General features: G+C 40.1%; 1 protein-coding gene across 1 annotated transcript; it reads right to left on the bottom strand.

Annotated features, from left to right (window-relative positions):
* Window positions 1-60: 60 nt before the first annotated feature.
* On the bottom strand, window positions 61-27,503 carry LOC107390510 (adhesion G protein-coupled receptor E5). The gene is made up of 17 exons (XM_015967272.3): window positions 27,282-27,503; window positions 19,674-19,736; window positions 19,353-19,490; window positions 19,141-19,278; window positions 11,146-11,289; window positions 10,840-10,880; window positions 10,483-10,593; window positions 9,987-10,140; window positions 9,786-9,905; window positions 9,511-9,707; window positions 9,082-9,249; window positions 8,418-8,612; window positions 5,967-6,184; window positions 5,647-5,805; window positions 4,932-5,100; window positions 4,714-4,815; window positions 61-1,843 (listed from the first exon to the last, which is right to left on the bottom strand). The coding sequence occupies exons 1-17, from the start codon at window positions 27,310-27,312 to the stop codon at window positions 1,802-1,804; spliced, it is 2,190 nt and encodes a 729-aa protein (XP_015822758.1). The 5' UTR covers window positions 27,313-27,503; the 3' UTR covers window positions 61-1,801.

The following is a 27,503-nucleotide window of genomic DNA, read 5'->3' as shown; positions in this document are numbered from 1 at the left end:
GCCAGTTGGTTTACAGCGAACACAGAGAAACTCATCCAGAGACAAAAACTCATGAAAATAGAGGTTTTAAGACGAAGCTTTAATTAACTCACTGGTGAATATTTACAAAAATACAAGTAGGCAAAGTAAAAAAAAAAAAAAAAAAAAAAAGCATTTTTAACCACAGTTCACTCTAATAACAATCGTTTTTACATTCACGAAAAGCTCCTTTGTGTATTTGGCTTTTTCTTTACATAAAAGCATTTTCTTGCAGTAAAATATCACAAAGTACTGATAAAAGCATAAAGGTTCAGTCACATGTACAAACTAAAAAAATAAAGAAATAAAAACTATTAAAATATGGATTTTTCAAACCACTTTGACTTGATCAGTTCTTATAAATCAGATTTTGTATTTTTGAGTTTTTGTACATGAGTGAATAATCATTTATTCAACAGAAAAGTGCATTTAAATAAATTCACATAGGTACAAATCCCATTAACTCAACATTTCAGGGCTGCAGTCTTACAGTACTTCTAAAATAAACAACAACAAACAGATTTTTGTGGGATAAACATCACTGGATAGAAGGAAGCTGCAGCCCTATCAGCAGGGTGGGTCTGCTTAGTTAATTACGCAAACTGCTGTGTCCCATATTTGTCCACTTGGTTCAGAAAAGTAAAAGTGAAAAGAGCACAGCTCCGATGGGGATGTTGAAAATAGCCATAAGTGATTCAGAAATTAAACATCACTTATTTTGTTGCTCTCTTTAAACTATTTGGTCAACCATAAACAAAAAACTTTAATACTTTAAATACAGTACATCTCGAAATAATAAACAAACCTATTTTTACATGTAACATTTAAATTTATATAAAAAATATAGTACAAAATATTTGCTCACAATCATGTCAACGTCTAAAGTCTAAAATAAATACAGCAATAAAAGCTCACTTTTAATCCCTCTAAAGGCAAAACAGCTTATAATAGAAGTGATATGTGGATCAGCTGACCGCCATAGCTCATGAATAACAGCTGATTTCATTTAGTTTATTGTTTAAGGAGTTCTTTCTAGTGATGGGAGGTGTTCGACAGGAGTGTCAGTGAGGAGGATCGCTCAAATCAAAAGGTAAATATCCAATGTTCTGGTCAATACTGGGCCTGGTTTGCTATCATGTGAAAAGTCTGCTGTTTAACTGTTGTGCTTCTGTTGTGTCTCCCTTTAAAGTTAAGTAGGAGCTTCTTGCTGCCAGTACCATAAACTTTAAATATATAATTAAATATATAAAACAACTTATGCTAAAGTTCAAAGGAAATTTAAAGTAAAAAAAAATTCTTTACTTTAGCTAACAAGCAACACATTCTCACACCCAAAGCCCGTTAGAAATATCTAGATTTGTATTTTTTTCCTATGACCAGCAGGGGGCGCTTCTTGATGCAAAAAAAAGAGTATAAACCTAAAGAACAGTCGTATTTTTCAGGTTTAATGTAAAATTTCAATAAATATTTTTGTTTTAAACAAAAAAATATTTGTTTGGACTGTTAACGTAATCTGCAGTTAAAACGATTTCCCATTTCTGTTGGTCATATTTGATGTAAAATTTGATTCCCAATCCTTCTAATGAAATCTATTAAGCAATTCAATATTTGACTGTAATAACTTCATCTGGCTGCAGAGTCAGTGCTTCATTTTCCGACTAGTGAACAAAAATCACAGAGGTTTATTTTGAAGGGGTGGGTTGGAGAGTTTTAAAAATGGGACATTTAGCCATAAAAAAGGTGTGATAACCTGTCCTTGAGGCAGTGATGAAGGTCAAGTTCTTCAGATTTGGGATTCTCCGGTGTGCTGCCCACTCCGGGAACCCTGAAAAGAATTAAATCACATCATCAGAAATCTTTTATTCTGAAAGTTTTGTTCATCTATAAACAACTTGGGGTGAAAAACATCGCACATGTTTCTTGTTTTATTCAAACTTTGTATTAATTTTTGTTCAGTTCCTTAAGATTAACCTTCATCAACACGTGCTCAGCTACTTTTGAGGACAGCTGATTTACATAATAAATGTTTTTTTTAGCCTTGCTGCCTTTCACAAATGAAAATTAATCCAATTTGTCTGAATTAAAGAAAAAGGGACGAGAATCTTAAAATTTCAGATGTTTGTAAGGAACTTTTACTCCTACGTTTTTTTCTGATTAACACAGATCCTTATTTATAGGAAAAGATAAACCTTTTTTCAAGCCCTGTAGAAAAGTGACTCATGCTCTGGTTTTGGACCAGTTACAAGTTTGAACACAACATAACGCAGGCTTTCATTTAAAAACAATGATGTAACCCATTCTTTAGGAGCAGTATCCTGATTATTAACCCTATTTCTAACAATAGATTTTCTATTCTACTGCAAATCAAAATGCAACAGTGTTCAGTTTTAAATCAGTAAACTAATATTATGTTTTTATCTCAAAGCCCCAGTATACTGCAGATGTCTGTTCCATTCATTTTGTTTCTTAAATGAGCTTTCAGTGCTTTTGTGGAGACATAAACTGTTTTTTTCTTACCTGATGTTAAAAAGCAGTTTGAAGAACTTCAGTTTGGAGAAATAGAGATTAGTTCTGACCACAAAGTAACCATTACTAAATGGATTTCTGTCCTTAAATTGCTCTAATCTCAAAAAAGTGGCAGCATGTCATGTAAAAAAGGCTTTTAAATGTTATTTCAATCCTTGATAATTTCAATCTACAGGATTGTTTTAGCTAAATATGATTCTTTACAGGACATTTATTAATTTCTGCAAAAATGTACTATTGTAAGTAAGTAAATTTTACTTATATAGCACTCAATCGGGTTGGAGCATAAGGCTTTAACAGTTCAGTAATATAGGGGGGAGCTTGACCATGTTGAGCCCTGAAAGTTATAGTCATTGTTCTAAAATGAATTCTAAAGTTAATGGGTAACCTGTGCAGAGACATTAGAATAGGAGTGATGTGAGCTCTTCTGTTTACGCCAGTTAGGAGCCTTGCTGCAGATTTCTGGACCAACTAAAGGTGGTCAAGGGCTTTTTTGTTAAAACGTGTGAAAAGTGTGTTACAGTAATCTAGATGGGAGGAGATAAAGGCATGGATAACCATTTCAAGTTCATGTTTTGACACCAACCTTTGCAGTTTGGAGATATTTCTTAAGTGATAAAAGTCATTTCGGACCAATGTTTCTGAGTGGCCTTCAAGAGACATTGATGGGTCAAAAACAACACCCAAATTCCTCAAGTTTGTCTTGACGGCAGAAGATAAGTGACCAAGTTTGTTGACTAATCAGGGGAGTCGTGTTCTCAGGGGCAATGATCAGACATTCAGTCTTTTCAGAGTTTAACTGAAGGAAGTTATCTTCTCGCCAGCTGGTGATAGCTGATAGGCACTCTTGTAATTCAGACAGTTTATTGAACTCGGAATCCTTAAAGGAGCAGTACAGCTGAATGTCATCTGCATATAGGTGATAAGAGACATTATGAAAAGACCCAATTATCTGTCCAAGAGGGTGTATGTAAAGTAGAAACAAAAGTGGACCCCAAACAGAGCCTTGGGGTACCACACAGAACAGATCAGTAGAATCTGACATGATTTGGTGTATACAGACACTGTAACTTCTGTTAGAAAGGTACGATCTAAACCAGTCTAGAACAGTTCCAGAGATCCCCTCCGAGTCACGAAGTCTGTTAATTCAAAAGCTGATAGATCAAAAGCTGCAGAAAGATCTAACAATACTAACACTGTGAGTTTCTTGTTGTCTGCAGCCATCATGATATCACTGGAAACTTTAAAGAGCAAGTCACCCCTACCAGAATCTTACTCCACTCCCACTTCCTGTTTGAAAAAATGCGACAAATGCTGTTGCCTGGCAGACCAAGAGGGCAGAGCCGCTAATAAATACACACACAGGCTCACAACGACACTGTGGTATCATAATGTACCAGCTAAAGTCATAGTGTACCTCTTAGCCAATAGCGATAGCAGATTTATATTCGATGTAGTGTTGAGTTTTTACCTGACGATGGCGCAACACTGATAGTTTTAGGCAGATTATTTAAAGTTTAACTGAGATGCACTAAAGTGCCAACTTATTGATTGCACATGTCTACAGCACTTTTTGACACTCATTTATATAGTTTATCAGCAAAAATAAGTTGATTAGGGGGTTACTTGCTACTAAAACTAAAGCTGTTTCTGTTTAATACTTTTTACGAAAACTAGATTGGAATTTGGCAAAACTGTTGTGTAGTTCCAGAAAAGTCATCAGTTGATCTGCTACAACCTTTTCCCAATATTTTAGAGATAAAGAGTCATTAAGAAATGGGTCTGTAATTTTTTAAATACCTAAATGCAGTTTCTCTGTACCAAGATTCTAGAACACTGCAGACAAATATTTAAAATAAGTTTTAAACATTCTAATCTGCTGGAAAAATAATTAAAATATTTCAACATTGTGTTCATGGGACATTTATTTTCAGTGCATGTGTTTTATTATTTTCTTGATTGTCATTTATTCCTGAATATTCATATTGTATCTGCTAATAAAATATTTGGTGCACAAATGTTTGAATCTGCAGAAAAAAATACCTTTTAAATTTTATTTTTAAAAAGTACAAAACAAAAATAAATTTTATTTAAATATGAATAAATAAAACATTAATAATTGTACAATTAAGTTAAAAAAAATTTAAATCTGAGACAGAAAACACTCACTTGCGACTGGCTGCTGGAGGGATTTGTGCTGCTGAAATCTGAGTATCTCTTCGTCTGTGGTGTGCAGATGCAGGACAGGAACTGGACATACTCATCTCTCACCTGCAGGGGGCAGTAGAATATCATTTATTTCTCCTGACATAATTCAACTCCTTTTCGCGCAGTGTTAGTGTTTAATTCAGCACTACAGTAGGCTTCCTGTTCACACTAAATCCCACCTGTTTAGACAGCAGGCAGTGCATGACGAAGACCAGGACACCCTGCAGGCTGTTGAGGATGGTGAAAAAGTATTCCACCACTGTCATGCCCTCATCAAACAAGAAGGCCCCGAACACCCACATCAGGCCCAGGATGCACATCTGGGCCACGGCAGTCACTGTGAAAGCTCTGTGAGAGGCAAACGTAAAGGAAACCGAGAGAACAGTGACTCACACTAGACTTGCGTGGGAAACCCCTCAAGAGATACAGGAATTTAAAAAAAGACCCAAAACAGCAACAAACAAACCCTTTTTCATGATTGTATTCTTGCTGAAGTCAGTAAAAGAAATGCTTAAAAGGAGGTTGCACCAAAACAGTCTCGACTTTGTGGTCATTGCAAGAATCCATGAATACTACTTTGTAAATCAGGTTATTTGAATCATTAAGTGGTTTTAGTTTAACCAATAGTTCAGTGCAGCACCAGGTATGTCAGCTCCACTTTACTAAGTTCAACAGGGACCAGAATGGTAACTCTGAAGTTGCAAGTGTTGCATTCTGGCCACAGGGGCAGTGGAGTGACATTTCATTTACCCTGTAAAGGGTCGTTTTAGCATATACTGGCTCAAGAAAATGATTTAAAAATATGAAAAATTTGTATAGCATCCCTTTAATTTCAGTGTGTCACAAGAAATTCACCCACATGGGTCACAGAGTCGTGCATGTGTGCAGACTGACCTAATTTTGTGCAGCTTGGAGAGGTCTGGGTTGAGTGTGGTGAACTTTTGTGCAAGCCTCCAGACAGTGATGATGAAGAAGAAGATGTTGAGGATGATGATGAAGCACACAGGCCCGAAAAAGCTCCAGATGAGACCATCCTTCAGGGACAGCCAGCAGCTGCAAATGAGAGGCCAAAGATAAATGTTTACATAAACTCACACATGCTCAAAAAACACCCAGTTTGTGCAATCCACTGATGTCATGCAAACAAGATTCTTTATGTCTCTTATGAGCTTCTATCTGCTCAAACAAAAAGGTGTGCCATTAATTGTCCTTACTGTTGCTTAGTGCCGTATCCCTTTGGTCTGATGATGGCCGACAACACAACGATGGCCAGAGGGATCCCATAACCAAAGAGGTACAGGTAGAGGGGCCGGATGGTGGCGTTAAACACCAGGACGACCATGCGGTACAGCTGCACACCTTCTAAAAGCATCCAGGTCATCACACCCAGGAAGAAGAAGTGGAGCAACCCAGCGACAAACCTGCAGCCTCCCTGTGAGGACACAGAGAGATAACAGGGTTAGTTCTGCCATGTTGCGGCATTGCTAATGCTAACGGTTAGCCTCTTCTAGCAAATATGCACTTTGCTCTCTCCTGGGTGCTAAATCAACAACAGCCTTGCCCGTCACGAGCCAAGATGAGTAAGTCCATGAATGTTAATTTGACTTTGTCATGTGCAGTGACTGGCTGTTTTAATCTAACACAGGAAATAGCATTGGAATATCAATTTTACATTCAGCCTGCATGCAAAAGTCAGAGTGACTGCTCATGTTAAAAAAATATATTTCTTAGTGAACCACTGATATTGGCTTTTCATCGACATTCGATATACAGATGTTGTATGTTGGTATGTGCTGTGTCCCCCTTCCATAACACCTCCTATCATACATGCTTAAACGTTTCTGTACAAACTGACAGTTTGTCTCCAGCAGCAGCTGAATCTTCTTTTCCCTAAGAGTGAGGCTAAGATGTGTGTATTAGTTAGTGATGTATTTTTTATGGCATATTGTATGGTGATAAAACATTAGTAAAGATCTTCAGATAAGAGAAGCAAGCCTTGGCTGAAGATTCTTGTTTTTGATTTAGTCGTTTGTGACTGCAGGAGAAGTAGTTCTACCAAATAAATGACAATATCTCAGGTATGATACGTAAAAGTCATGTTACTAAAAATCTGAAAACGATTTTACGATATGAAATTTGTATGCCGATATTGGCCGATGTTATTGGTAGACTGATAATATTAAACATAGTCAAAATTGATGGATATTACCCCTTACATATAGACAATTATGTTTAGTGGGATCAGTTGATCCAACTTAGTCAAGTAAATTCAACATTTCATTTCTTAGAGTGTACATTGGTGTCCAATCCTGGTCCTCAAGGGCCACCATCCTGCATCTTTTAGATGTTTCTGTGTACCATTACAGCTGTTTTTAATCAGGTCATTAACAAACTTCTGCAGCGCTTGATGACCAGCTGAAAAGGTAATTCAACCATTGAATCAGGTGCGTTAGAGCAGGGAAACAACCAAAATATAGGTGTGTGTGTGTGTGTGTGTGTGTGTGTGTGTGTGTGTGTGTGTGTGTGTGTGTGTGTGTGTGTGTGTGTGTGTGTGTGTGTGTGTGTGTGTGTGTGTGTGTGTGTGTGTGTGTGTGTGTGTGTGTGTGTGTGTGTGTGTGTGTGTGTGTGTGTGTGTGTGTGTGTGTGTGTGTGTGTGTGTGTGTGTGTGTGTGTGTGTGTGTGTGTGTGTGTGGCAAATGGGTTGTGGGATGGGGGTGTAACTGTCACAACTGCTTTTATATTTGAGGCGAAGGGATAGGATTATGGGTGATGCTGGGTCATTTTAATCTGTTAAGCACTTTGAGCTGCATTTTCTTTGTATGAAAAGTGCTATACAAATAAAGTTTGATTGATCGATCGATTGATTGATTGAAAACATGCTGGATCAGGGCCCTCAATAACCATAATTGGACACCGCTTATCTAATGAGTCACCATGGTGATGTCAACTGTGTGACATATGACCCTGTGTTTCCTAACCCAGTAGCTTCCTTGACCAAACAAAACTCAGCAACTTAAAAAAGAAGCAAATGACTGAAAGTAGATTAGAGAATAAAACAGAACCAAACCTTCTGACCTAAAAGTAATTGTGTCTTAGCTACAAACGCTATATTGTTATGCCTTTCTGACACACACTTCCTTAAAAGTCGTTGCACATTTACAAAGACGTTAATAGGGTGTGAAATAGACACCAGCAGTTGTTGATGCACAACAATTTAGCGGCGATAGAGTTGCTAGAGCTCATTAGTGGCTTTTAGGTTCCTGCACTAACACAGTGGTGCAAAGTACATGCAACAGTTAGGTAAATGAAAATGAATTAGCCTTAAATGTTACACACTTTAACGTTTACTGTTTTTTTATTAAATGAGGAACTTGTTTGCAAATAAAGGCTCAAAAGTGGAAGTTGAGTTTTTAAAAACAAAGATGTTGAGCAGCTTTAAATATTTAATATAAAATAAGTTTTGATAAAAGGGCAAACAACTAAGTCCTTCAGAGGTACTTCTGAGTTAAAAAATGTTCATGAAATACGTATGTGGAGTAACCAGGTAGATAGGTTTTAACTTTGCAAATCTGCAACGCCTGCCCCCAGAGGGTTAAAACTCTGATCGTCTTTGTTTTGGTTTTTTTTTTGCTGTTTTTTCATTTTATTTTTTTGGCTTTTCGTACCTCAGGTTCAGTTTGAGAAATGCCAACCAGAAAGACGAGGTCAGCCATGAAAAGGCAGATGCAGAGATGGAGGTGGATGGTGGTGCGAGTCCCCTGAATGGATCGGCAGAATTTAAACGTCAGGATGCTCAGAACCAGACACACCAGCGACAGGCTGAGTCCGATCTTGGTCAGCATTTCTAGTCCGTAGTCAGGCTAGAAGAGATGTGAAATATTAATGTTGTTTCTTTCAGACTGATGAAAAGGAAACAAGTACATCCTTTAGGAAATACACAGTGACTTATTCTCGGTATCCTCTTGTTGGGCAGTAGCCCAGGGAGATTTCTCGTAGCTAAAAATAGCTACATGCTACAAAAGTCAATGGAGTTCTTGAAACTAATCCAAATATATCATTACAAGCTGCAAAACCAAAGCAATCAGCTGAAAGGCTCCTTAAAACTCTCCAAGTAAGGATCTAGAAATAGGTTGTTATGTATCCAAGGGGTCAATTTTACCATAAAGTAGATGAGTAACCGGCCCCTGAGCCAAGAAGTATGCTAAGTCTGAGCCTAAATGGTACGTTTCTCTCTGTGTGTGTGTGTGTGTGTGTGTGTGTGTGTGTGTGTGTGTGTGTGTGTGTGTGTGTGTGTGTGTGTGTGTGTGTGTGTGTGTGTGTGTCTCCTACCTCCACGGGGTAAAGGGCCATCAGCACAGCAAAGCTGCTCAGATGTCTACATGTACACACAGTGTGTGTGGCATTGGAGTGTAGCTGAGAGCAACCATCTGTTGACCAGGCTCCGCTTTCTTTCCAGTACGCACACATGTAGCTCACCTCACGGGACTCCTCCATGTCCTAAACACAAACCAAAACCAGCTCTTCAGTGAACCACTCCATCTTTTAATTATATCCTCAGAGAACCTTAAACCCAGCTCTAAAGGCTGCCAGTAGACTGTAGACGTTCAGCGTAAGAAAGATGTGGAATTAGGCTGAACAGGAGATCAGGAGATATGTTCTTGGTGTTTTCTTTGGATTTCCTAGAATAGACTTTATTTTCCCCACTGTGGGATCAATAAAGTCTACTCTAAAAGGCAGAGAAGACGTTGGCTGACCTACCCTTAGATGTCCGAAGGTGATGTTGACCGAGCTGCTCAGGTTCTGAGTGGACGGGTTGGAAACCACAACAGAAACGATTTTGGAGAAAATCTGGAAAGACCCGTCTTCTTTTTCATCTTCTTTTTCAATCTCCTCAAAAGACCTGTTCATTGATCCCTCGAGGTTCTTGTAGCTCAACAATGCCGCCAGAGCAAAACCTATTGAAGAAAAAAAACGGTCATGTTTTTGCACGAAATGCATTTTTATTTCCTTCTTAAAGCAGAAGCAGAGTTTACCAGGGTATTGCCCCGTCCCCGCTGCTGTTGTCCAGTCGGTGTTCAAACTGGCAAATTCATTGGTCAGATGAAGCGGTCCAGTTGGTCGGGTTTTTCCTCTTTGAACAGCGATTTGTGCATCTGTTCACGTGAAACAAAGTAAGTTCTGTTCATCTTCATAAAAGGAATTAATCTGAGAGTTTATGGATTAAAAGTCGATACCCATCTCAGTGGTCCCCATCTTGGTGCCGTTGCCTTTGAGCTGAGGACCGATCAGTAAAATGGAGTTCTCCATGGTACCGAGCAGCCCGCTCACATCTGCACTGGTTATCACAGGTCCAGGAGACAGAATCGAATCGGTCGCTGTCAAAAGTTTCTGTTCAGAATGCAAAACGCGTTAGGGGAATTGAGCAGTTTAGCACTAATCCCTCTTTTTTTTCTTTAATTTTTTTAATACAAAAGTTTTTCTTGAAGAAAAAAGTAAAAAAATAAATGCAGAATTTAAATTTTCTTAAACTTAAATTGTTTTTAACATTTACAGATGGTTTAATCTGATAAAAGAAAGTCCCATTCATTTAAATCCTAAATGGATTCTCTGACGATTGTTTGCCTGAAATGCAAAATATCCAATTATGAAGATCTTCGATAGGATATCTTTGTGGTTTTGGTTTATGTTTTTTCTGAATGTGTCTGGTTGTGTTTCGTGTCTTTGTCGAACCTCTAGCAGCGCCTCTCCATTGGCCTTCCCTTCACCAGGAACCGTTGAGTCAGATAAAGCCAAACAGCTGTTTTTCATCATGGACAATATGTCTGCCAGGCCTCCAAGTGACTGGGAGACACAGACGGAGAGAATAAGGAGCCCATTCTTCTTCTCACTGACTAGACTTTATGAACACAAAACCCTAAAGAGCCGCAGGCCGCTCTGGTGAACAGAGAGAATTACAGTGTTCTCACAGGAAATTAGACCAAGAATCATCAAGCTACTCTGGAGCGGAGGCTGGGTGTTTAACTTTTATATCATCTGAATCAGTCTGTAACAGCTGCAGTACAGTCTGAAGCTTATCTCCAAACTCACCTGTGAAGGATTTCTGACAGAGAAGCTGTCACAGTTGAGCTCTAGAGGGGAAAAAAACAGACCAAATATTTATTATCGTCACACCAGCTGACTCTAATTCAGTCATTTAAAACAGATAAGAGACAAAACTGCAGAAAAGCTGCAAAGAGCAGTGGCTCAGGATTAGATTAGTCAGATAGCGACGCTCAAACAACTGCTGACAAAAGTCCAAAACATATCAAAAAGTTGCTCCTTTTGCTTTAAGAAGCAGTTAAGAATAAAAATCATAATGTGCATGTTTTGTAAAAGTTGTGTCCATAAACTTACTTGAGCATGGCGTCCTTTCGTTGTCATAGTTGGTGTATCCTTTTGGACATTTGCACCAATAACTCCCATTAATGTTCTTACAAGTTCCCTTAACACCACAAATGGATTCATGGTTTTTCTCGGCTTCGTTGCATTCATCTATATCTGCAGAACAACAAATCAGAGAAAAAATAAAAACAAGTTTTACTAAATCAACACATTCTCACACCCAAGCAGTAGCGGTTTTAGGCACGGGCAGACAGGGCAGTTGCCCGGGGCGGCATTTTTTCATGACACAAAAGGGGCGCACAAGCGCGGAGTAAAAAAAAAAAAGGAAATCTGCGCCGCACCGAGGTTTTCTATTATCTGTCATATGACAGTGTCTGGATTGGAAACAGCAAGTTGGCGCCCCCTGCAGTTGCAGGCGCTCCTGCTGACTGAGAACGTTCACGTGCACCGTGTGTCTATGAAGAACAGGAAGGGGAGGGGTGCGGCGGGGGAATTCACCTCTGCGTCTTTCCCAAATGAAATGAGCGTGCAGGGGCTGAATCAACTGTATTAACATGGCTAAAGTCAATCACATCTTAACGTTCTTCCATATTTCATTCATAATATCATAAACACAGGCCTATCATTCTTTCAGGTTTCTCTGAATTGTGTGAAATGGCCGAATAAAAAAAGGAAAAACAAAACGATTTTGTGTTCACCCCCCCATCAAGGTCAAATTGTTTAGTCCTGACTAAAGGAAACTTACTGAGTCAGGAGCCAAACAGAAGAGATGAACATAAAAAGGCTAAAACCACCAGGTGCCCCATTCAGGGGGAAAAAAGAAAACAGAGCAGAAAGATAAAGGTATGTAGCTCTCATGATGCATGTTTTCAATTTTTTGAACCAGTTAACTGGGATTTTAACGGTTAAATGTGGTCAACTAATTGCTAACAGAGCTAATAGGGCTGAAATATTTAAACGAATATTCAAATGGTTTGAAAAAAGTCCTTGAATCGTTTTTTACTGATTCAAACTAGGATTTGTTAAATGCTCGCTGCAGCATGTGGCCTGCCTGAACAACAACAAACACATGTTGATCATGTTCACATAATAATAAATAAAACAACTCTACAAGCAGAAGAAAACTCCCCAGTCACCACTAACTATCCTGTTTGTTTATTGCAGATGGCTGCACTGGTTATTTTTTACATGATTTGTTCTGTAAAAGTTGGCATTTTTGGTAGTCTACAGTTTTTTTTATGTCAGTTTAAATTACAATTTCAGAGGCAATTCTAAAATATTATGGATCATGAGATCTATTGGAGATCTACCCCAACTTTTGGACTGCTCTGCCAGTCACTGTGGCTCAAGCTGAGAGGAGCTTTTCAAAACTTGATCAAGTCATACCTGAGGTCACCTATGTTTCAGGGGTGGCTCACTAACCTGGTTCTGATTAGTATCAATCACTCAGTAGGGGAGCAGATTTCATATTATTCACATTATTGATGACGTTGCATCAAGGTTAGGTTTTAATTTTAGTTTGTGTTTTCTGTTCTAAGTGCAATGCTGTAGTGATTATCTTTAGTTTGTTTTTTGATTTTGATTTTGATACAGTATATAATGTATAGTGCTTTACATTCTGACAACTTCATAGTAATTAATGTAAATATGTGCAACTTAGAAAAATGAATGTTCAATAGTCCTTCTAATAAAACATGCCTGTTTGTAGAAAACATGCGTGTGTTCATGCAGGTGGGGTGGTGTGGTGGTGGTGGTGGGGGGGGGGTTGGGGGGGGGGCGCTCAAAGGGGGCCTCGCCCGGGGAGTAATTCGATGAAGAACCGCCACTGCACCCAAGGCGTCAAAATATGACGCGTGTGACCAAGCCTCAATATATGACGATTCGGGACGCCCCAGCGCGTCAGGAGACGACGATCAGGGACACGCTGGATCACGTGGCTCCGCTGGCGTCACTGTTTGACGTGCGCGGTCACGTGGACATTATTCGACTATTTAACCTTCCCCTCACCCCAATCCTAACCTCAAGGTCCATAAACTGTGACCTTAAGATTAGGATTGGGGTGAGGGGTTAAATAGTTCACAAGTAGTTCTAATGTCCGTCTCACCACCGGCGTCGGATACCGACGCTCTGGGACGCTGCGTCAGTTGTTTGTCCCTGATCGTCGTCTCCTGATGCGCTGGGGCGTCCCGAATCGTCATATATTGAGGCTTGGTCACACGCGTCATATTTTGATGCCTTGGGTGTGAGAATGTGTTGGCTAAATCAGTTTTGCAGGAGTTGGTCAAGTCAGTTGATGATAATATTTACCCAGAAACACACTTGTGTGGAAGATGAGTGAATCCGTGGACTCTATTAGCCTTTGCGGACAACTCCTCCCACTTTTCATCTCATATTTAATGTTAAACAAAAAACAAATCTAGCAACACGTCTACAATCAGACTCAATAGTTGTCCTCAGTGAACTGTTCTAACAGAATCTTCTCCAGACGGATATAGGACACATACAGTGCGTTTACATGCAGCCAGTAACCCTTTAAAAACCCAAATATTCACAATAACACGGCTCCGCAGGTCCGTGTAAACACCGCCAGAAACCCGGATATGCTCATAACCGGGTTTTTAAAAACCCGGTTACTACACCTGGGGTAACCCTTTTTTAACCCGAATGTTTGGTCGTGTAAACGCATACCGGGATATCCCCATCAAAGCGTGTGTTCTGCGCATGCTCTGTTCGCAAGGAATCTCGGTCTTTTGAGTAGCGAGACGGCTTGTATGCGCCAGAACACCGGAAGTAAACAACAAGTTGGGGGCAAAATGGCGAGTCGCGGCACAGCACCACACTTTCGGAGTGACGAGGAAACTAAAGCGCAAACAAACGCGGTCGCTATCTCTTCCGAACTGGGAAACATGTTGTTGTTTTCACGGATACCGGAACGAGAAGAACTGGAAATGACGCATATTGCGTCTGGACGTAGTCCACACGTCCTGACACTACCCCAACGTCCGCATTTACATCGGGTTATGCAAGATAGGGGTAACTCTTTCTATTTGTGCTTGTAAACGGGTTATTCTGATCAACTCAGAAACCCGAATGCCGATCTTAACCCGATCATAACCCGGATATTGGCTGCATGTAAACGTACTCATAGACATCTTTTGATGCACGTTCCATGTGCTGATGTGTTTTGCCTTCCTTCTGCCATTTTTAGTTGATGTTATTTTATTAAAGCACCACAAGACATGAGCTACTAAAATACTTTACAAAATTAAAAGGGAAAAAAGCATCTGAGTAAAGGTTTTGTCAGAGCTGTCAGAGTAACTCCTGGCTTAATCTCAACAACTATCATGCATTTTCTCCTTCCTGTTTCTGCAGAAAAGTTGATCTGAATTGCACCGTTGCCCTCAGGAAGCCTTACTGTTGCCTTACTTGGTTTGTTCTGATGCACTAATAGGCTTAGAAGATGTTTTCTGGACAACAGAGATTACTGAGCCAGTTTACTTCCATAAATCTTCTCTACTTGTGTTATTGTTACACCGTGTTTCAGCATTTATCAAAACGATCTCTGTTGAATAAACTGCATGACGTTATGTCTGCGTGAAACTTAGACTCCGAGTGTTTGTACTCGTTGTGAGTGATTATGCACTGCAAAATCAACAAAAAAATCTGTTAAGATTAGGAGCAGATATGTGGCAGAGGTGATCTCCATCAAGTGGAGTTACGTTCGTCTTCACCAGCGCAAGTCTACTTGCTGCCAATAATGTAGTTTCTTTATTTCTCCAAATATCTGTTGAGCAAATCAAACAAAGACTGCACTGTGAGTAAAAAAACAAGTATTTTTCCTGTCATACAACAGTGATGAAAGGAGGACCCAAATGCAGGCACATAAACAGGCAGACGGTTATTTATGCTTATTCATACTCAACAAAGCGCCGCTAAAGCAGGAAATCCTACAACAGAAAACCGAAGGATGAGACGGAGACACACTAACAAAACAAGGAGACAGCAACAAGAATTTTCACAATAGACCAAAAGCACAAAAGATTATTTATCCTGATGGAAGAAAAAACAAGCACGATTTAGGTGATAAAGAAATTGGACCAGATATGAAGAGAAAGTGCGATTTCACCAAGAAAAGAGAAAAATACAAAGAAAAGCAGCAGCCGTTCAAATGATGAACCCTGTAAAATGGAATTAGGATTGCCTAAAAAACAAAAGTAATGAAAAAATAACAATTGAACAGGAACACTGCTTCTCTAAATACAAGAGAGGTGTCACGTTGTGGGGATGTTTAGGAGCCAAATATGCAGATTACCCAGACGACAAGAGGCAGAAGTTGATTCAAAGTAAAGATCCTTTATTTTGCAGGATGAAAGAACAAAAATTAATCCAAGGCAGTGAGCTAAAGTCCAAAAGTCCTGGAGCACAGGACACCCAAAGTTCATTTGACTGGGAAGATGAGAGGGAGATGAATTGCAGGTGTGTGGGGAGAGGGACCAGGTGAACATAATTACTAACTCAGGGAGGAGGAAGAAAACACTGGTGGGAAAAAACACACTAAATAACAAAAGGCTGTAACAAAGGAAAATGACCTAAGAGAAAAACAAAAGACCAGAAGGCATGAACCATAACTAATATTCTAAGGGGAAGCTGACACTAAAGGAAAACACTACAGCAGGGGTGTCCAATCCTGGTCCTCGAGGGCCGGTATCCAGCACGTTTTTGTTTTAACCTGCTTCAACACACCTGATTTCAATCAGCAGGTGATTAACAGGCTTCTGCAGAGCCTGATGAACTGCTGCACAGGTGATTCAACCAGCTAATCAAGCGTGTTGAAGCAGAAAAACCACAAAACCTGCTGGTTACCGGCCCTCCAGGACCAGAATTGGACACCCCTGCACTACACAAAGAAACTACAGGGGCGTGGCTAAGAGGGGTCTAAGAGAGCGACCTGGGAGAGGGACGTCTGAGGAGGGAAACCTAGAGGGCAAATGGGGAACACCAGGAGACACATGAGGAAGACGCAGACACGACACATGAGGGCACTAGAAGACACAAAAGGAGCTCCTAGAGACGAATGAGGACAAAAGGAGACACATGAGGTGAGACGCAGACACAGACCATGACAAGAGGAACTATTCTCCTCTAAGGTTTGCTAAAGTGAACTCATTTGCTGAGTGTCGAACGGAAGACTGATATTTATTTGCAAAAGTCCCTAAATTCTTTTGCAAATGGTTAAATATTACACAATGCTGGAGGGGCTTTGATCAGTGTGGCCAGTTTTATTCTTCATAATCTCATAACATACTTTATAATGTTGACCCAAAAAAATGTTAGCCACAAGGCAGAAATCAACTTTACCTAATCATAAACAATCCAATGAGTTTTACTTTAGAAGCAAAGGCTCATTTTCATCTGCTAATTCAAATCATCAATTAAAAATGCCTAAAACATTTGTCAAGCACAAACAATATGAACAACGTTCAAACTCTCCTAACCTTGCCCCAACTAGGCTAGGCAAGGCAGCTTTATTTATATAGCAGCAATTCAATGTGCTTTCCATTAGCAAGAATAGCATGAATATTCAAATCAATGAGACAGCGTAGTTCAAATACACAAATTAATTTCAGATTTAGGAGACATAAAAAGGTTAAAAGTTAAAGGGTGAGCAGTTGCAGTGCAGAAGGTGCAGCTTAGAAAGAGTCATTCAAACGTAAAAGTTACTAGAGTCGGGGCAGATTTGACGTCATGAGGAAGCTGATTCCATCTGTGAGCAGCATAATAGCTCACCCTGTTTGGTTCTGACCCAGGGTTCTGCCAGCTGACTGTTTCCTAAGGATGTCAGAGCCCTGCTGGGTGTACAGGTCCTTCTAAAAAAATTTGCATATTGTGATAAAGTTCATTATTGTCTGTAATGTACTGATAAACATTAGACTTTCATATATTTTAGATTCATTACACACAACTGAAGTAGTTCAAGCCTTTTATTGTTTCTAATATTGATGATTTTGGCATACAGCTCATGAAAACCCAAAATCCCTATCTCAAAAAATTAGCATATCATGAAAAGGTTCTCTAAACGAGCTATTAACCTAATCACCTGAATCACTAATTAACTCTAAACACCTGCAAAAGATTCCTGGGGCTTTTAAAAACTCCCAGCCTGGTTCATTACTCAAAACCGCAATCATGGGTAAGACTGCCGACCTGACTGCTGTCCAGAAGGCCATCATTGACACCCTCAAGCAAGAGGGTAAGACACAGAAAGAAATTTCTGAACGAATAGGCTGTTCCAAGTGTGCTGTATCAAGGCACCTCAGTGGGAAGTCTGTGGGAAGGAAAAGTGTGGCAGAAAATGCTGCACAACGCGAACAGGTGACCGGAACCTAAGGAAGATTGTGGAGAAGGACCGATTCCAGACCTTGGGGGACCTGCGGAAGCAGTGGACTGAGTCTGGAATAGAAACATCCAGAGCCACCGTGTGCAGGCGTGTGCAGGAAATGGGCTACAGGTGCCGCATTCCCCAGGTCAAGCCACTTTTGAACCAGAAACAGCGGCAGAAGCGCCTGACCTGGACTACAGAGAAGCAGCACTGGACTGCTGCTCAGTGGTCCAAAGTACTTTTTTCGGATGAAAGCAAATTTTTGCATGTCATTAGGAAATCAAGGTGCCAGAGTCTGGAGGAAGAGTGGGCTGAGGGAAATGCCAAAATGCCTGAAGTCCAGTGACAAGTACCTACAGTCAGTGATGGTCTGGGGTGCCATGTCAGCTGCTGGTGTTGGTCCAATGTGTTTGATCAAGGGCAGGGTCAATGCAGCTAGCTATCAGGAGATTTTGGAGCACTTCATGCTTCCATCTGCTTTATGAAGATGAAGATTTCATTTTTCAGCACGACCTGGCACCTGCTCACTGTGCCAAAACCACTGGTAAATGATTTACTGACCATGGTATTACTGTGCTCAATTGGCCTGCCAACTCTCCTGACCTGAACCCCATAGAGAATCTGTGGGATATTGTGAAGAGAAAGTTGAGAGACACAAGACCCAACACTCTGGATGAGCTTAAGGCCGTTATCGAAGCATCCTGGGCATCCATAACACCTCAGCAGTGCCACAGGCTGATTGCCTCCATGCCACGCCGCATTGAAGCAGTCATTACTGCAACAGAATTACCGACCAAGTATTGAGAGCACAACTGAACATAATTATTTGAAGGTTGACTTTTCTTGTATTAAAAACACTTTTCGTTTATTGGTTGGACAAAATATGCAAATTTTTTGAGATGTGAATTTTGGGTTTCCATGAGCTGTATGCCAAAATCATCAATATTAGAAACAATAAAAGGCTTGAACTATTCAGTTGTGTGTAATGCATCTAATATATATGAAAGTCTAATGTTTATCAGTACATTACAGAAAATAATGAACTTTATCACAGTATGCTACTTTTTGAGAAGGACCTGTAAATGCCGGTAGCAGATCCGACATGTATTCTGGCCCCATGACACTGAGTGATTTATAAACTGGTAGAAGCAATTTGAATGCTTTGAATGTCATGTCCTCTTTTATCACATTCATAAATCTCATTTTTGGTCTTCCTCTCAGCTTGGTGGCTCCAACCTCAGCATCCTTCTACCTACAAAATCATCGTCTCTCCTCTGGACATGTCCAAACCTTGCAGTCTCTGACTTCATCTCCAAAACATCTAACATAAGCTGTCATCTGCAAACACCAAACTCCATTGAGAATCCCACCTAACATCATCTGTCAGCCTGTTCATTACCAAAAAGAACAAGAGGGGGCCCAGAGCCGATCCTTGATGTACACCTTACTGCTGTCTCACTGTCTTTAAATCCACGCAGCTCTCTCTGAACTTCTGTTTCCATTAGAATCTTTGAAGCAAAAATGAGCTTCCTAAAACTGATACTTGAATCATTTCTGTGCAGTAATTTAAGGTACTTCTCCCTCATTTGTTTTGTGAATTTAATTGCATTTAAAGTAAAAACACTCACCTTCACACTGAGGTGCGATGCTGTCGTTACTTCTTTTGATGTACCCAAAGTTGCACTTGCAATTGTAGCCCCCGATCATATTATTACATTTAGCCATGTGACCACAAATGGTTTTATTTTTGGCACATTCGTTGATATCTGAGAGGAAGAATTGAGGAAAGCGTCAACAATCAACTACAGAAACACACTTCATCACACACACACAAACTTACCAAGGCACTGCCCCTCCTGAAATTTGAATTCACGAATCCCTTTTGAATTTTCAAACCCGTCATTGCACAAACAGTGGTAGCCGCAGCTCGTATTGATGCACGTTGAATATTTTCCACACTCGTCTTCCACGCACTTTTCTGTGGTTTAAAAACACACATAAGGTACAGCAAAATAATAATTATCATTACTGTTGCAGATCCTTTTAGTTTGCTTTATTTCAAAGTTATGAAAAGTTTTGCAAGTGATATTTTAGTTTTCATTCTAATAAACAGGAAAACAGATTGCAGACAGAAATCTGAAATAATAAATTGAATATTTACCTCCACAGTTTCCACTTTCTTCTCTTGATTCACATAAACAAGACTTCAGCAAACACACAAACCCTGTGGAGTAAAACAGACACAACGTTTGAAACAATCACATAAATATTCTAAAATAACCATCCCAACATGATATTTATGATATGTATTTGTGAATTATTAAACTATTTACCCCTAATGTGGACGTCTGCCTTTTTTTGCTCACATGACTAATTTAATTGTATAAACTGGGTTTAATTAATATTTGTGAGTATTTTGTATTTCTGCAGTTATTACATTTAATAAAAAAAATTTAAACCCACAGATCATAAATACCTTCTTAATGAATTCTTCTTTTCTGCAGAGTCTGAGCAATAAAACACAAAACTAACATTGTCATGGATTCTCAGTTACGATTTTAAAGCCCAGTATTTCTATACCAAACAAAACATTGGAGGTTCTTGCCAAGTTGCCTGGATCTGAGCTAAACTGTGGACATGGCCGAGTTTCTGAACAAACATCTGCTGAGCTACAGTAGATCATTTAGAGTCTGTAGGAGGAGCTGACGAGTGAAACATCAGGGAGATAAGAAGAAGCTGGAGACAACAGAAAACCCCTAGATGTCATGGTCTGCGTCTGTGTCTTCCTTCATGTGTCTTCTGATGTTTCTCCACCCCTCTCTAGATTCCCTTCTGTGTCTCATAGCGCCCTCATGTGTCTTTTGTCTGCGTCTCAGTTAAGTGTCTTATGTTGTTCCCTTTTTTTTGTCATTCCTCCCAGGTCAGCTCCAGCCTCTTTGTCCCCAGCTCAGTGTGTGTGTGTGTGTGTGTGTGTGTGTGTGTGTGTGTGTGTGTGTGTGTGTGTGTGTGTGTGTGTGTGTGTGTGTGTGTGTGTGTGTGTGTGTGTGTGTGTGTGTGTGTGTGTGTGTGTGTGTGTTATGTCCTCCTCCAGCTAGTTTGTGTGAGCCCTTCCCTCTGTCTTTAGATATTGTTTAGTTTTGTGTTTAGGTATTTGCCCGCCTCTGTTTCTGTTTTCCCAGGTAGATTATTATATTCACCTGTCTTCCCTCCAGCCCTCACTCCACACACCTGCTGCCAATTTCCCTAATTACTCCTCCCTGTGTATTTAAGCCCTGTCTTGTCTCTGCCTTGTGTCGGTCCATTGTTGTATTTCTGTCAGCATTCGTTCGTGCTCTGTCTGAGCTTTTTTTGTCTCTCGGTCTTCGTGCGCTTAGTGAGCTTTTGGTCTCCAGTTGTTGGTGCTCTAAAGAGAGCTTTGGGTGTCCTGTCCTCCAGGACTTTTGGACTTTTGGCTCGCTGCCATTTTGGATTTATTTTTGTTTCTTCCTAAATAAAAGGATTTTTACTTTTACCAACTTCTGCCTCGAGTCATCCTGGGTATCTGCATATTTGGGTCCTAAACATCCCCACCTCGTGACACTGGATGGGAAATCTAGTAAATAAACATTAACAGCAGGTTTAGTGGAGAGAATCTGAACATGGACCCAGGATCATATTTCTAGCAGATATAAGATCAGGAAGAAAATCAGAGATTTCTTCGACAAGCAGATCAGCTGAAGATGAGAAAGTTCTGCCTGATGGCTAAAAAGGGTTGATGAAGCAAAGACCCACTGGATCATAGCAGCACCAGCATGAAAAACTCTATATATGAAAGCAATGGCACAAAAATCAAAGCTAAAATAATGTTAGCTATTGTCACGGAGCAGATGGAAAGTAGAGAGATAACACACACGGCTCATTCTAAACTCAGGAAAACTCAATGATTCTTATTTTGTAGTTCACACAAATAAAAGTGTTATTCTGAATCCTAAAGTAAGTTTTGGCCATAAAGATGTCACTAAACCAGTGGCCTCCAAACTGGGGCCCCTGGACCCCCAGGAGCCCACAAGCCACAAATTGGGAATCTGTTAAGCAGACATAGTGGGACCTGAAGACACATATACACCCCCTGAGGTAGAGCCAATTAGCTAAACTGACTTATTCTAAGTTTGTGAAGTCATCAATGCAAGAAATTTAAAGTGACAGTGTGTAGTTTCCCAGCGATAAGGGGCTGTACATACCTAAATCATCGCAAGCATTATTTGTGTGTTCAAATAAGACCATATAAATAAGAACAGATGGCTATTAGGGTCAAAAATCTCTGGGATGGCAACCTCCAGGAAAATGACAATCACATCAGATTGTCATTCATCACTGGCAACAAGTGAAGAGGTAAATGTGTAAAATAATGTTTATTATTGGTCAGAGTTTTGTAACCATTTGTTACAAATCAGTAAATGTGTTTTGTCCTCACGGGCTTCCGTAGAAGGAAACATGGCATCCAATTTTGCGTCGTCCAGAGACTTAGGCCCAATCTCAATACTTGCACTGCATCCTGCAGTCTTCAGGAAAGTGCACTTGGAGAAAGTGTGCTGTAAGGCTTCGAGTGTGCAGTAAACAAGTGTGCAAATTGAAAAATTGACACGGGGAGCATTGCGTCACCGACCGCAAAGCATGCCGGGATGCTGGTCGCTGTGATCCTTTTTTTTAAAAAACTTTCAAACAAATAGCCAAACAATTATTTGAAATAAATTTACATTCATTACTGCTTTGTCAAAAACATTCAAAGCATCAACTATTTGTCCTAAAATGAACTACTTTCATTAGAAAATGCATATTTTCTGAAAAAGAACATGAGCCGTTTGTCCCGTAGCAATGGATTGTGGGTAATACCCAACCATCACCCAAGTCCACATCGCTGCGGATCAAGGGTGCAAAAGGGATGTGCTCAACTTCCGCACTTGAGAATTGAGACACCCTATGCACTCGCACCCCTGGTCGGGATCATGCATTTGAAGAGCGCAAGGGTGGAAGCGCGAGTATTGAGATTGGGCCTTAGACCCGCATGTATTTTAGACCAGAGTTTTATGGTTATATGTTATGAAGCCGCCGATATTTTTAAACAACTGGGCATCTTGTCATTCATTTACAACCACGTTTCAACTGATATTTCCAGAGATTAATGGTAAAAAACTACATTGTCACTTTAAAGTCTGGTTTTATGGGGAATGATGATGGAAGACCTAAATGTGTCGTGTGTTTTCAGCAAAGCAATACAGCAGCCAGGTTAAAGATAAATCTCATCACAAAGCAGTCTTAGAATAAAAGGAAAGAGTTATTCTAGTGATGGGCTGAGGTTTACACACCTCAAAAATAAATTAAAAAAAGGTGAACCTGGCCACACAAGGGGGTCTTTGGAAACATTACACCCTCTCTAAGGGATCCCTGGTCATCAGAAGCCTGGGAACCCTGAGCTAAAGACATGAACTTTAAACACACCGGAAGACTTGTCAAAACATAGTTTGTAACTTGTAGGTCAAGAGGAGGAAGAGTGTGAATCATCCTCTGTCTCAGTTCCCATAAATTCACAGCATAGAGTGTCACTAACCATTCAGTTGGCCTCAGACTTATTTATTTTTAAATATTGTTAATTCTGATGTTTTCACACATAGCCGAGTCTGTTTGCTTTCTCCTATGTTTCCCCTGGCAGCCATGATGCACCATCAGCACGACAAAATAAATCAAGCCTGAAATCAGGCAAACGTCAGTCACATTTCCATGACTAAGGAGAAGCTGCAGAAAATGGCTCTCTGTACACATGGTGTTCCCATATCCAGCCACTGTTTCCCTCCTTTGACCACAATGAGCCTTCTGTTGTCTTGACGATCGAGGCTGGAGTCTCACATTAAGGCCCAGGGCACACCCGACGTGGTCCAACAGTAGCTCTAAGTGTGTGACAAACTGGGACTGAGGTGCTTTTATGATGCGGATGAAAACGGCGCAGAAGAGCAGCTTCGTCTCACTAGAAAGCTTCAGAACGTTCTCCACTTGTTTAAATTTCTTTTCAAACTGTGTGTGTTGTGATATTACATCAGCGCTACACAGCAACAGCTCTTTTCTCTCAGGTAGGTTTTACTTCTAACGGGGCAGTTCAGACTTTTTTATTGGATTATGGACAATTTCAGGAGAACTTTATTGATCCCTCATGAAGGTTTCTCTGGGAAATTCAGTTTCCAATAGTAGCTCATTGACAGAAAAGGAAGAAAGAAAATAAATTAATTATATAAGGAGAAAAAGAATATATGAAAATGGGGGAAAATGAAAATATATCCGCCGTTCTTACACCACATCATGATAATCTAGGGTACATTGTAAGATCTAACTATTTTTAGATAGCTGTTTGAACAACCTCAATTTCGAGAAAGAAAAATCTGATGTGCATTGACATGCTAACGGCTAGTTAAGTTTCTTTGCTTTTTAAAAAGTTCTAAACACAAAATGTCTGGATAGTTTACTCACAAACTCACTCGTTCGTCTTTTATTGTTCAATATTTGTTCAGTAAGGTCATGTGGAGCTGGTGAATTTCTCCAGCAGCATTCAGGCGAGTGATGGGGGACACCTCGAACACACATGCACGTGGAGAGCATGCTAACTCTGAGCAGAAGGATCATGATGGGAGGCAATAGTGCTGCCAACTGCACCACCATGCAGACACAGAACTAAATACCTGTTTATGCAGCAAAAAAAAATTGGAAATATGTGGAAGATCAGTCAAAAAATGACTAGCCTGGTTAACCATCCTGTATCTGTGAATATATCTAGCTACGATCCACTGAATAAACCCAGTTATGGATTGGAGCCTATGGTTAACATTCAAATTGGCTCTGCACTGAATTGACAGCTCTTGGACCAATCAGACTTAACATATTCATCGCTACGATTGTCAGTCAATGGGGCAGTCGGCCATACACCATCGAAGAAGAAGCAAAGACATCCGGTTTCAAAATAAATGACCTAAGTACCTCTGTCTGCTCATGTCTCAAAGCAAAGCACAAGTCTAATTTGTTCAAAGCCATTTATTCCTGAGCTGACACCATCTTTGTATTTTTTCTCCATCGTAGCTCTAGCGTTAAGCCTGTCTAACAAACATAGAGCGATGTGGTTGGCAAAGCACAAAACTGCCCAGGCCAATGGTCAACCTGCTGAGGCTACAATGGAGCGTGGCTGGACCGACCTGCAGAGCTGAATCTTTTGCCACCGTTACTGTTTGTCTAGATTTCTAGGCTAAGAAAAAACAGGATTAATGTGTCAAGACTAACTGGACCTATACAACAGGTGTGGCATTATAACTTCATAGCCTTTCCACAATAAACCCACTTCATTAGATGCAAAGTGTTCTTTTACGGAAGGCCAGGGATTTGTCTCATTTAATCCAAGACGCCAGTGCAGAAATGAACCAAAAAGTATTATTCCATGTGGGATGCCAGTTTCCTTTAGCTGCACTTACAGCTTTTATACAATTTTATTTTAACAAACTACCAGTCTGAGTTGTATCATCTGGAAATACTCACAAAGGTGGGCCTGACTATGTTCTGGGTGTTGTGTCTGTCTGAATACCTGTGGACATATCTTATCAACATAATAGACTCTGATCTGTGAATGGAGGAGTGATTCCATATTCCGGGTGTGTTATAAAACCAAAAGCTGAATGGTGATTCACCCCCAGCAGATGTTTTATCTGTCTGGAATCAAACCTTTATTCAACAACTTTTGTCAGTCTGGAGATCATCTGATGTTTGGGAAAATCCACTTTGGTTCAGATAGGAAATTCTGCTGAAACTCATCACTCAAAAGTTACAGGAATACATGTGTACTGCTGCTAACTTAAAACAGTAGCTAGAGTTACCGAGGTAAAGGTTCAGATAAACACTTTTCATCTCTTTACATGCTCCAACATGATGCACCGTTTCTCTGTGGCTACCAGTTGTTTCAATGAGGTTTGGTGTTTTATACAAGTCTGTTTTAATCTAAAAAATACTCAAAAACTCCCTGAGTCGGTTCAGTCTCCACTTTTTGAAACATCCTTGTGGACCATTATCACAAACTGGCTACAAAACCCAGTCCTGATCCTAAAGCATCCAGATGGAGTATCAGGAGTACCTTCATCAGAAACCAGCCATATCCAGTCCTGAACATGTCTGCTGCCCTCTAGTGGAGGATCTACAGTTGGCAAGTGCCAATTTTATTTATTTATTGCTGTCATGTTGTGCTATAATGACATTATACAATAAAAATATTATTATAGTTATATTAACAGTAGCCACTATATACTTTAATTATTTCAAATGAGCTTTCAAGTTAAAGTCCCATTAGTCATCATCACACGGGTGAAATTACATCTCCGCATTTGACCCCAGCAATGAGCTGCAGCAGTGGCTGTGCTCAGGAACTATTAGGTGGTTTAACCCCCTAGTCCAACCCCTTAAGTGTCAAGCGGGGAGGCATTGGGTCCCATTTTTAAAGTCTTTGGTTTTACCCATCGACATTAATACTGGGATTTGGACCCCAATCTCCCAGGCTCAGGGCAGACACTCAAACCACTGAGAAGGTAAAGGCGACCCTTTTTATGAACTCTGTAAAGTTTTTCTGTAAACTCTTTGACAGAATTACAGTTGTGTAATAGTAATCTGTCCTCTAACGGACCCACAAACAGCTGAGCACACTTTAAAGCTGATCAATTAAAGATTTTTTTATAAATAGGGAGTCCAAAATAAACATAATTATTAGGGTTTCAACGCAGCCAGAAACATTCATCCATCCATCCATCCATTGTCTGAACCCGCTTTGTCCACGTAGGGTCGCGGGGGGGGGGCTGGTGCCTATCTCCAGCGGTCAATGGGCCGGGGTACAGCCTGGACAGAGAGCCAGTCCATCGCAGCAGCCAGAAACAAAAATACACAAAAGAAAAACATACCTCCATCTGCAATCTGCAGGCTACTCAATAACATTGTTATTCACTTATTATTTTAATAAATTGTTTTTACCTTTGAAGGGAGGAAATGATTCATGTGATAAATACTATAAATGTCAAGTTTTAATGCCCTGTTGGGTTGTTGTTTTTTCCTCAAAAAGTGATGTTTGTTCTTTCCTGTGGTAAAACTAGTGAACTCTTCAGAAAACGATAAGTTTTAATCAAAAACTTCATCAGCAACAAACTGTCTAACAAATATTCTGTACATTTAGCGTGCATCAAATTAGCTGTGAGATTCTAAACTCCATGATAACTGCACCAGAATTGGAGTCATCACTGTTTCTTTGGACAAGGTGTGAAAGTTGTCCCTTATTCATCTGCTGTGTGGCTCATTCAGATCCTTAATTAGTTTAACCATGACAGCCTGAAGGGCCATTTTAACCGGACTGGGCAGGAACTGAATCAATGACCAGATGGCTGCAGAAGCACCCTGACCAGAGTCAACGTCTCCGTGTCTGAAATCTCACAAACTAACAAACTATAGTTCACAATTTAAAAAAAAAAACTAAGGCCTGTCTTTTATTCCGCTCAATTTTTTTTTATCGTTTAAAAAAACTCTAGTTTCCCCAGATCTAAACAAAAATAATACAAAATGTAGAAGTGCATTGCATTACTAAATATCCACTTTACCTTTGGTTTCTTTTTAGGTCTTTAGTCATTCCCAACCCTCTTTCCCTTTTGCACCCCCCCCCCCCACACACACACACACACACACACACACACACACAATGAGAGTGTGTGCTCACTGATAGACTTACCCAGTATGAATAGTTCCTTCCTAAAGCCCATTTCAGGAGCAGTCTGTTCCCACGCTGGAATTTTCTTTGAAACTATCAGGCTTGTAAATAGTTTTAATGTATTTTAACAAAATCTGAGCCCCTCCCTCTAAAAAGAGTCCAAAGTTGACAGAAATCCAGAGATAGCAACAGGAGAACGTGCTGATCTCCTGTCTTGGTTGTGGATCTTTCTACAGAAGTGGG

Source organism: Nothobranchius furzeri, chromosome 4 (assembly GCF_043380555.1).
Source record: "Nothobranchius furzeri strain GRZ-AD chromosome 4, NfurGRZ-RIMD1, whole genome shotgun sequence".
Taxonomy (NCBI): Eukaryota; Metazoa; Chordata; class Actinopteri; order Cyprinodontiformes; family Nothobranchiidae; genus Nothobranchius; species Nothobranchius furzeri.
Note: the sequence above shows the minus strand (reverse complement) of the source record. Positions and strands in the feature narration are given on the sequence as shown.